This window comes from Kogia breviceps, chromosome 9, assembly GCF_026419965.1.
Source record: "Kogia breviceps isolate mKogBre1 chromosome 9, mKogBre1 haplotype 1, whole genome shotgun sequence".
In the NCBI taxonomy this organism is placed as follows: Eukaryota; Metazoa; Chordata; class Mammalia; order Artiodactyla; family Physeteridae; genus Kogia; species Kogia breviceps.
In genome coordinates this window covers 42,735,556-42,747,770 of record NC_081318.1, presented here as the reverse complement: position 1 = coordinate 42,747,770, position 12,215 = coordinate 42,735,556, and the positions used below count along the sequence as shown (strand labels likewise).

The 12,215-nt window shown below is 35.8% G+C and overlaps 1 protein-coding gene across 3 annotated transcripts in view; it reads right to left on the bottom strand.

Moving 5' to 3' along the window:
• Positions 1 to 12,215, bottom strand: part of DPY19L1 (dpy-19 like C-mannosyltransferase 1) — a 96,332-nt gene that overhangs the window by 34,271 nt on the left and 49,846 nt on the right. For all 3 annotated transcript variants that reach the window (XM_067042356.1, XM_059074029.2, XM_067042357.1), the window contains exons 9-10: positions 10,833 to 10,932; positions 8,551 to 8,628 (exon numbers count right to left, since the gene is read on the bottom strand). In XM_067042356.1, coding sequence (XP_066898457.1) covers positions 8,551 to 8,628; positions 10,833 to 10,932 — 178 coding nt within the window. The remainder of the gene's footprint in view (positions 1 to 8,550; positions 8,629 to 10,832; positions 10,933 to 12,215) is intronic.

Sequence of the window (12,215 nt, the reverse complement as noted above, 5' to 3'; positions counted from 1 at the left end):
CGTGTGTATGAATTGTCTATTCCTAGTACCCATTTTTCTATTGGGCTTTGGTATTTTCCTTAAGCACTCTCTTCATATATGATAGAACACAGCTCCTTACCAAGCAAACATATTATAAATATTGTCCCAGTTCATTTTTATCTTTGTTTGTAGTATTTCTCTATTATAGTTTCTTTCTACATTTTTATGTTAGTCAGTTTTTCATTCATTTCCTCTAAGTCTTCAGGATTTAACTCCATTATTAGAAAGGCTTTAAAAATAAAATAATCCATGTTTTCTTCCAGAAGTTTTATTTTTGATCCACATATATAAATTTCCATATGAATTTTATAATCAGCCTAAGTTTCAAAAATTGACATTTTTATTATAATTGCCTTACTCTACAAATGTACATTATATTATATTTTAGTTATATCTGTCCAATATTGAATCTTTACATCTGAAAATAATACATGTTGTTTCCATTTCCTCTTTTTTTTTTTTGGCCACACTACGCGGCTTGCAGGTTCTTATTTCCCAGACCAGGGATTGAACCCGTGCCCCCTGCAGTGGAAGCACAGAGTCCTAACAACTGAACCACCAGGGAATTTCCTGTTTCCATATCTTTAAGTCTTCTGTCAGTAGAAGTATAAAGCTTTCTTTATATAGATCCTGCATATTAAGTTTATTTCAAGGTATATTACTTGTTTTGCTATTGTATCAGAAATCTTTTCATATTTTCTGATTTTTTATATTTAGAAAAGTTACATTAAATATGCATAAGTGAACATAAACTTTCATTGTTTCTAGTAGTAGTTAGTTTAATTTGGGTTTTTAAAGTATTCAAAAGCATACTTACAATGATACTTTTACATCTTATTTCCTATTTTTGAAACTCTTATTTTTTTAGTCAATTTTATTAGTTAATATTTATGCAACAATGTTAAGAGTGGCAGTAGGCATATTTGTCAAGTTTCTGGCATTCATGGGAATAGTTCTACTGATTCATCACTTTGTGTGATACTAGCTTTTGGTTTAAAGTATATGTATGTATTAAAAGTTCAATGAAATATCCACCTATTTTCATTTAATTAAGATCTTAAAAATCAGAAACAGATGTTGACCTTTATCAAATGTCATTACAATATCAAAGGAAATGATCACATTGTTGATCTTTTTAAAATCTATTAATGAGATATATTATGTTAACATAATTTCTAATAATAAGCCAATCTTGCATTCTTGGAATAAATTTACTGTCATGTTATTTTTTTCTTATATGCTTACTAAATGTTAACTGCCCAGGTCCTTGGACTCTTTAACCAATAGAAATTGATAAGAGGCCTGATGAGGATTTCAGGCAATGCTTAATCAGGGCTCATGCTACAGCACAAGGGAGCAAAAGCGAGAAAAAGGTACCCTTGCCCACTCCCGGAGAAGAGCTGCTTGGATCCTTACATGGGGTAACAATGGGGGTGGACCCATGGGCTGGGCAGGAGGCCTAACTTAGGTGGTCTGTCCATGCCCTTGGAGGTGCTATGTGCAGGAATCATGTGCAGTATCCTGCTTTTTGCTCCCAGCACCTCAAAAACTTGTAGTTTATTTCTGGCCTTTTTGTATCCTGTTGCTCATAATTGCTCCAACTGTGCATGGTGTAGTTATTTTAGTCACTTATAGTTTCTTTGTAACTTATTGCTCAATGGAGACTTTTGCCCAGGTGCAAGCACTGCAGTAGAAGATACCAGGTCCCAGCCTATCTCAAATGGGTAAGAAACCAAATTCTCAAAATTTTATAACAATAGCCTTTTTCCTTAAGTGCCACATTTTAAAACCAACTTTAAAATTTTCCCAATCAATTTTGGCAAAAACTAGCAAAATATCATCACTTTGAATAAACAGATACATAACCAAGAATCAGGCAAAGCACTGCTAAGGGTATTCAAGAGAAATAAAAGGTAGTATTAAGAAAGGATGCGTCAAGGGTCTGGAGAGATATTTGGGGTCCACTCCCCCAATTTTTTTTTCCACTGTTCAAGGTTTATTTATTGTTTTAGTCGGTATAACACTTAGATAGTTGGCTGCATTATTTATGTCGATTTTCTTTTTTACATTACATGGCAATGTATACTATTCTGAAACATATAGTACATAAAATTAGATTCTTTAGAACAGTTACACACAAGACATGCAATACTGGATTTATAATCAATCCCAGGATGTGATTAACTGGAGAAAAAAAAGTTGGACTTGGCATCTTGGCTAAAGGAACCAGCAGTTATATAACACAGAGTTAAATACACATCTGGTTTGAAGGGCAACTGCAGCATCTGCAACATTGTCAGTGGTACCTCTTGAGGAAGTAGAACTATTTTACACGAACCAATTTAGGACCACACAAAATAAGTGCCATGCAGCATCAGGATAGAGTCACAGGGTTTTATGAACCATTCCTATTGCTAATGTTAGGAAATTGATGTTCTTCCTAGGCTGTCTTAACACTACTGCTTTAGTCACAGGTCAGATATAAAGGACAATATGCACAACCTCCATTCCCAACTATGGTAACTTCTCTGCTCAAACCCTCTAAGGGCTTTGATTCTCACTTCAAGAAAAAACCAAAGACCTTTCAAAGATGTACACGACCCTATAGAGTCTGCCCACTAACCTCTGGGACCTGATTTCTAATGACCCTTTCCCTTGTCACTCCAATCCAGCCACACTCTGCAGATTCTAGAACATACCAGTATATCCCCACCTCAGAGCACTTATGCTTGCTGCTTCTTTTAACCTAATGGATGCTCCCTCATCTAACCCCATGTAACCTTCTCAGTGAGGCCTTCTTTTCCCACTCTTTTAAATTACCACCTCCCCTACCTACTCAGTAAATCCCACTCTCCTTGTCTGCTTTGTTTTCCATAATAGTGTTTACTCCCATTTAACATACTGTTTATCTTATATATTTGATTTATTTCTGTCTATGTACACTAGAATATAAGCTCCACGAGGGAAGAGATTTTTTTAAATTGTTTTTATCACTGTTGTATGCTAAGGGCCTAGGAAATGTTTGACAAACTGGTGCTCAAAAACATCATTTAATTTAAATATGAAGAATAAAATTTGAGTATTATACTGAGAAAATTGAGAACTTAGAAGGTACATAATAAAAGAGATATTACAAGTTATTTTAGTATCTATATCTTTTTTGAGTATCTATATTTTAGCAGATTAAAAAAAATAAGAAAACACTGTGAACAACTTCATGTCAGTGAATTTTAAAACTGAGATGAATGGGAAAATTCCTAACAACATAAAAGTGCTAAAAAATGACTCAGGAAAAAAATCTAAATTATCCTATTATCATTAAACAACTTAGATCAGTCATTTAAAATCTGTCCACAAAAAAAAATAAAAACAGGTCCATATAGTTTAACAGGCAAGCTCTGCCAAACTTTCAGGGAATATCCTCCCAATCTTACAAAAAATCTACCACAGACAGAGAAAGTAGAAACACAATTAATTCTATGGGGCTAGAATAAATCTGATGTCAAAATCAGGCAAGTGTAGCTGGAGGATTCTGGGGAAATGGCAGCATAGGGAGCACTAGGAATCTGTCTCCCCACCTGGACAACAAATGCAACTTGACAAACTATCTGATGGAACTACCCATCCCTCATAAACCAGCCCTAATGCAAACAGTCATGCATGAGTTTAAAAACAGACAATGAAAGCAAAATCACAGCAAGTGGGGCCAACCTAAAAAGCTTCTGCAGAGCTAAAGAAACAATCAATGATAAGAATAAGCAACCTACAGCATGGGAGAAAATATCTGCAAACTATATACCAGATACAGTTAATATCTAAAATATACAAGGAACTCTTACAACTCAGTAGCAAAAAACCCCAAAATAATCTGATTGGGCTTCCCTGGTGGCGCAGTGGTTGAGAGCCCGCCTGCCGATGCAGGGGACATGGGTTCGTGCGCTGGTCCGGGAAGATCCCACATGCCGCGGAGCGGCTAGGCCTGTGAGCCATGGCCGCTGAGCCTGTGCGTCCGGAGCCTGTGCTCCGCAATGGGAGAGGCCACAACAGTGACAGGCCCGCGTACCAAAAAAAAAAAAAAAAAATCTGATTAAAAAATGGGCAGAAGACCTGAATTGATGGTTTTTCCAAGGAAGACATAACAAATGACCAACAGGCACATGAAAAGGTGCTCGATATCACTAATCATTAGTAAATGGAAGTCAAAACCACAATGAGACATCACCTCACACCGGTTAAAAAGACTTTTATCAAAAAGCCAAGAGATAAGTATTAGTGAGGATGTGGAGAAAAGGGAACCAACCCTTTTCCCCACTGTTGGTGGGAATGTAAATTGGTACACTATGAAAACAGTATGGAAGTTCCCTGAGAAATCTGCAGGGCAAAAATAGAGACACAGATGTAGAGAACAAACGTATGGACACCAAGGGGGGAAAGCCTCGGGGGGGTGGGAGGGTGGATGAATTGGGAGATTGGGATTGACATGTATACACTGATGTGTATAAAATGGATGACTAATAAGAACCTGCTGTATAAAAAAATAAATAAAATTCAAAAAAAAGAAATTAAAAATAGAACTACCATATGATCCAGCAAATCCACCTCTGTGTATATACCCAAAAGAAACAAAAACAGGATATCAAAGATATATCTGCACTCCCATGTTCATTGCAGCATTAGTCACAACAGCCAAGACATGGAAACAGGCTAAGTTTCTATCCATGGATGAATGGATATTGAAAATGTGGTATATATACACAATAAAACAGTATTCAGCTATAAAAAAGATGGAAGCCCCTGCCATTTGCATCAACATGGATGGATCTTGAGAACATTATGCCAGGCGAAGTAACCTATTCTGGAAAAGACAAATAATGCATGATTCCACTTATATGAGGTACTTAGAGTAGTTAAAAGCATAGACAGAGGAAGCAGAATAAGGGTTTCCAGGGCTTGGGGGGAGGAAGGAGAATAGGGAGTTATAACTCTCTAGGGTATAGAGTTTCATTTTTGCAAGATGAAAAGACTTGTGGAGATAGACGGTGGTGATGTTTGCATAGCAATAAGAATGTACTTAATATCATTGATATGTAAACTTAAAATGCTTAAGACAGTAAATTTTATGTGTATTTTATCACAATAAAAAATGGAAAAATTTTTGGAAACAGTTCCATATTTTTTTCCTTTTTAACTATAGAGATTTAGGAGTTTATAAAGCAACTATGGATAATAAGTAACTAGTTCCATAGTCAGTAAGTGACATCATAAAGCGTATATCATTTACCCAGGATAGGTTCTACTACAAACTAAACCTGTGTAATGTTAGTACTTTTATAACTATAACTTTGAGTCAGAGTCCTCATCAATAGTTGCCTGTGTGACTGTGTGACTGACAGACTCTAAATGCTTAACAATTACTTGAATTTTTATTGCTATGTAAAAAAAAAAAAAACATATTAAACAGTTTGCAGAAAAAAACTCAAGTCTAAAAAAGGATAAGTACTGCCCAATACAATTCATGAGCAGAGATTTAAAACCCTAACAAAGGGGCTTCCCTGGTGGCTCAGTGGTTGAGAGCCCGCCTGCCGATGCAGGGGACACGGGTTCGTGCCCCGGTCTGGGAGGATCCCACATGCTGCGGAGCGGCTGGGCCCGTGAGCCATGCCCGCTGGGCCTGTGCATCCGGAGCCTGTGCCCCACAATGGGAGAGGCCACAACAGTGAGACGCCCGTGTACCGCAAAAAAAAAAAAAAAAAAAACGCCCTAACAAAATAATAGCAAAATGAATCCAGCAATATAATTAATATAAAAATTATTTAGTCCAGAAAAGCATGGTTTCGTAATGTAAAAAATCAATTAATGTAATTCACCACAGTAACATATTAGAGGGAAAAATACAGAGGATCATCTAGACAGATGCAGAAAAGCATTTGATTAAGCTGAGTCTTTTTTTTTTTTTTTTTTTTTGCGGTATGCGGGCCTCTCACTGTTGTGGCCTCTCCCGTTGCGGAGCACAGGCTCCGGACGCACAGGCCCAGCGGCCATGGCTCACGGGCTTAGTTGCTCCGCGGCATGTGGGATCTTCCCGGACCAGGGCACGAACCCGTGTCTCCTGCATCGGCAGGTGGACTCTCAACCACTGCGCCACCAGGGAAGCCCGAAGCTGAGTCTTTATTAATTTCTTTGAAAAAGTGTTCAAAGCATAATGAGGACATGTTAAAAGAACAAAGAAGCCAGCAGGAAGTAGCTGGCCAAATTGGGAACAATTCAAGCATCAAAGCAAATAATGAAAATAGTGGATTACACTGCAGTGAATAAAACAGATGCCATTTTTTCCTTGGACATAAGAAAAAAATTGATGACAAATCTGAATAGGAGTGACACAAAAAAGGAAACACAAAGGGCCCATAAACATACAAAAAGATGTTCAACTGTACTGAAAACCAGAGAAAATGTAAATTAAGGCCATAAGATACCATTTTATACTCTCCAAATTGACAAAATAAAAAAAGATATAGGATAACAAGAACTGTTATATGTTACTGTTCAAAGTAGTCTAATCATTTTTGAAAAACAATGCAACATTAAATTGTGAAGTTGAACATGTATTTCATTTACCACCTAAAAATTCTACTACTATGTAAATACCCTAGAGAAACTCAATATATATTCCCCAGGAGATATGTGTAAGAATGTACACCATTATACATAAAAGGAAAACACCTAAATGTCTTTCAACAAGAATATGGATAAATATATCATGCTTTATTTATACAATGCAAAACATAAAGCAAAGAAAATGTCTGAACTCCAGAAGCTTATAAATTTCAAAAATCTGAGTGAAAACATATGTCTCACAAAAAGGATACCATTTTATAAACTTTAAAAACAATACTAATATTTAATAATAAAAATACATTATTAAGGAATAAGTAGATGGTAAAGTCATAAAGGAAATCAAGTTAATTATAATTTTAAAAGTCAGGATAGTGGTTATCTCCAAGAGAAGTGAGGGGATGTGTTCAGGACACACAAGGGCTTCAAAGTAATGATGGTTCCATTTTTCAGTTGGAGGGTAGACTCATGGTTGTTCATTTTAGAACTCTGTTCATAACTTCTCTGTATGTTATAAATGTCCTATTTATAAGTATCAATTATTAGAGAATAAAAAAATATATGGCTGTAGTATAAACCCTGAGAGTTGGGAATATTTTCTTCTTTGTAATACAAGTGTCTGACTTAAAGCTTTTATTTGGATCCACTCCAAACATGGCTATCTCTTGAATAAACATATTGCCAGCCACATGACTAGATAAAGGGTCAGGCTACCTGCCTCCATTGAGGCTCCTTTGTTTTAGAGGTCTTGGTTAATTTAAACAACTGACCTTTGGGCCAGTTTTTTCTCTTCCTGTGATTTAAATTCCCACTGGTATGTTTTAAATTCACCAAAAAAAAAATCCTATGCCCCCATCCTGGACCCCAATAAAGGCAGAACTCCAGGGCATGCTTGTTCCCTAACTCTCCCATGCTTCCCCCCACACACCACAACCTGGGTGGTCCCAGGTGTGCTGTGTAATTTCCAGGTCCTGTAAGTAATAAACCTTGGTTTTTTTCAAAGTTTCCTGATAGTTATTGCTGAAGGGCATCTTGCAATCATAAGAACCACAAGTGCCTGTCCAACCACAACATTGTTATTGATAGGCTGAGACCAGCACAAAACAACAGCTGCTGTAATTACCTTAAAATTATAGGAAAAAGAAAATATCAAAATTGTAAGAAATAATGACACAGAAGACAAATGTTTTTAAAAATCAGTATTCATCAAAATCAACCATCCAGCCTTAAGACCTTTGCCCTGGCTATTTCATCAAGCTAGAATATTCTTCTCCATGACACCTACTTAGCTGACTCCTTCTCCCCCTTCCAATCTTTGCTCCACTACTCCCTTCTCAATAAGACCTCCTCTGACCTCCTCATGTGACACCTCAATCTCCCATCCCTTGACACTTGGCCAGCCTGACCTCCTTGGGGTACCATGACTTGTCCTTTTCCATAGCCCTTACCACCTTCTAACATACTATATAATTTACCCATTTACTATGTTTATTATTTATCCTCTGTCTTCTTCCTCTACTCTTTTAGGATGTAATCCACATATATGCTGGGATCTTTGCAGTTTTATTCATTGATATGTCCCACATGGCTGGATAGTTTGCACTCAATAACTGAATATTCCACTTCATTTTAACAGAAGGCTCCTGGATAATATACAATTCCATGTTTCTCTTTCACGACTTACCTCTTTTACTGATAATGTATAAGTTGGGCACAAACTCAAATCAGATAATTAAATTTTCTGGGTGGCCTATTTAAAACAAGCTCTGTTAATTATATCACAGTTTTTGAATAACACTCGTTTTAGTTATGGAATTATGTCAAAACTAGTTGCAACCATGAATAAATGAAATACTAAGCAGGAGTTTGTTTTAAGGTTAAGGTAAATGGTAAAAAAAAAAAATTTTAAACCATTACCATGTGCATATAAATGATCTTCCGTAATTTGCATATATCAATGTATCCCACAACATATACTGCAAATAATGATGCAATCTGAAATTTAAAAAGAAGTTATATTAAAAATTAAAATAATATATATAATGAATAGATTAAAAATTAAGATTATCTTTATTTTGCCTCAAATTTATATTGAAAGTAAGTTCTTTAGTTTCCCTCTTACCTGCTAATTTATTATTTATTATGGTCAACATATTAATATAGCACATACCAGTTGATTTTTCTCTTCCCTTCACATCTCTCTCAATTAACCATGTAAATTATCTACTTTACGGATTATCCAAACAATACTCCTTTTAATGTAGAGTGACTCTATTGCCAACATGTACAATTACAAAGTGCCTTGCTCAATCAAAAAGTATAAAAATTTAATTATAACATGTGACAATACATAATTGGGGAAGGCACATTAAACTAAAAAATATTATATAATGCGTGTGTGTGTAAAAATACACTGAGTTCTGCTTGCTAGTCAGTCTTTATGAGTATCTCCATTAGTGTTTTCTTTCATTTATACAATTATTCAAGTGTTGGGCATAATCAAATTTATCAAATTTCAAACTAGAAGTACTTTCACTACAAAGGTATTTTTAACTTTTTTAACAGTTTTGAAGAAAACTGTGTATGTATTTACCAAGAATTCTAAGATTACTGGAGTTATTTATATGCATTAATTGATTATATGAATTAATTGATTAAATAATTTACCTCAGTAAAGTATAGAGAGTTATTATGTCAAACAATGCCTCTCCACCTTTCTTCATGGAAAAAGCAATTCAAATTAAATTCCACGCTTCTCCCACTACACAAATACGGTTTAAACTAATGGCAAAACAGCTGAAACTTAAACATGTAACTGAAATTCCATTCATCAAGTTTTTTGTCTCCAAATTATCTACAACAAATTTTCCCAGTAGCAAGAAAAACAAGGCCTCCCTTGACCCAGATTTCCCCATGAGGAACATGGCACTGCTGAAGGGTGACAGATATGACAGATATAACTGTGGATAAGTGTGTTGTTATTCAACATAAGCCCGACAGAGGAGCACAGTACTGCCTACCCTCACTCCATGCACCTCCCTCCAGTTCCTCGCCCTCCCCCACCAAATAATCAAAAACAAAAACAAAAAGCAGGCCATGTTCAATAAGTGAAAGGATAGGAACTCTCCCTTTCCACTCCAGGGGCTAAGCAATACACAGCAGGCCTACAGGGTAGAATCTTAAGGAGTGACCCTCAGGGACATTTTAAACCAGAAACATTTAAAATGTCCTCAAACTAAAGAAGACAAAGGAGTCTAAAAGATAAGATCAAAGAAAGAATGAAGTACAAATAGAGCCTCTTTACAAAAAATGATAGAAGCAGCTAACTTGATATCTTAAGTAGCAGGTAATGTGTTAAGACTCTTACATACATGACCCCATCTGATCCTAAACACAACCCAATACAGTAGGGTCTTTCATTTTCTCTACTTCATAAATGAGAAAACTGAAACTAAGAAAAGTTAAGCAGTTTGCCCAACTGAAGCAGCCAGTGAAGATAGTTAGGACACAAATCCAGGTCTGACTTCATTTCTCAAGCAAGACATCTCAAAGAACATTAAAAAGCAACCCTTATACTGCTTTATATGAATATGAATATGGCCAGTATAAGAAAGAAGTAGAAACAGTGGTGGCAGGGAGAAATGAGCACACATTTTACTCCCTCTCTCAACAAGCGACCTTTACCTTGCTTTATAGACCTCTATTTGAAGGGAAAGAGACAGACAAGAGTACGTGGAAAGATGATAAATATATTACAGGCTGGTAAGGGAGTTATATAAAACATAAATTGTTTAGTTATTTTTCCTATGTTATTCTATGTGTATTTATCCTATGTGTAAGCAAGTCCACTATTATTCACAAAAACATTTTACTTAAGATAAATACTACAGTCTCCTTAAGAGAAATACTTAATGTTATAACACTAGTTCTCTTTTAAGCAAACTGATATTGAAGAAAAAAGATAAGCATTCTTATAAACTTGAGTTCAATAAATGTATTCTACTAGTAAGTAAATAATTAACACCCATTAATAAATAAATCATATATTTCCCTATCCCAAAATTTCTTTCAAAATATGGACTAAAAATCTTTTTAGGACTTAGAATCACATAACATCTCAGTTCTATAATTTTAGACAAATGAGTTCTCATAATCAAGCTCACTAAGCTTAATTCATTTAAAAAATATAAGCACCTTACCTGAGTAAGAAGTACAAACTGAGCAAACTGCCATGGAAGCATAAAAAATACATTGGAAATGCAGAGTGCAATCAAGCTTCCTCTATAAAGTTTTGTAGCCCTTAAAAAGATAAAATAAATAAGTTTAACCAGAAAATATTCTAGCATAGCTCCAAACCACTGCAAATTAGAATCTCGAAACATGATCTGGTTATAACATAAACCAGATATAAAATGAACCAATGGATTAGAAATTATACCTCCTGACACTCAATTACAACAATTTCCTATGAAAAGTAAATCCCCAATATAACTGTAAAAAACAAAGCTTTCCAAGGAGAGAGACAGCACCTAGGTCAGTGTACCCACTGAGATTTTTCAAACTACATTTTGGTGAATTCATAACCAAACATATTTAAAGCTGCATTCAACAGATTCATTTGGAGAGACGAACGATGTCTATGAAAAAAATCACAGAAGTAGCAGATTCTAAGTGCTAAGTATTCTGCAGACAAGCAAGCAAGTATTCAGGATACAGGCTGGGCAGCTGAGGGAGGTTTTGTGGAGGATATGAGATAAAAGTTGAGTCCTGCACAGGTAGGACACAGAAAAGAGGCAATGGCAGGGGCCCTTCTGGAGTCACATTTAGAGGCTTTGCTTTGGTCCTGACTTGTATGCAAGGGATTTTTAGGAGGGTGAGGTGATTTTATCTCTCATGCTCGTTTTAAGAAGTACTTTTCTCCTAAATCAGTGAGCCAGTGTGAGTCCCCAACATGCCTAACATCTTCACTGTGGCTGGTATTACGTGATTTATACAAAACTGAATTTCTAAAAATACTTAAAATTCAAAATTGGACAAAACCTATTTGTTAGGATAAAATACCTTTCTAACTTTATTTGTAAATGATGTTTAGCATGAGGAAAAGTCTATTCTAGCTTTATAACAGTATCCTTAGTACCTGCAGCCCACATGAACATTGCTCAGCTTCTTCCTGGCTCACTCAAGGCATTCACCTCTCCACCGCCCCACATCATGAGATGTCAACTCTCGGTAGAAACCGAGAACTAGAGGAAATGGCTGCTCTGCCAAAGAGAGAGAATTCAGTAATAAAGATGAAATATCAGAAGACTTAAATGACCACTAGAAATTAGGCTGTCATCCTTCAGAAGAAAGGTAAGAAGTTTACCACAACTCCAGGAAAGGAGGATGTGCTTTTCCCCAGCAAAAAGGACTGCAGTTGCCAAGAAAGCAGAAGAAAGATGTCAACTAGAGAAAAACAAAGAGAATGATAAAAGTCCTTGAAGGAAGGAAATTCCCTTACCTAACACTTTTTTATAAAAACCAAAAGTAAAGACAAGAATGAGGAGGTGGATGAGGCTGAAATGACAATGATTAGGAGGCTA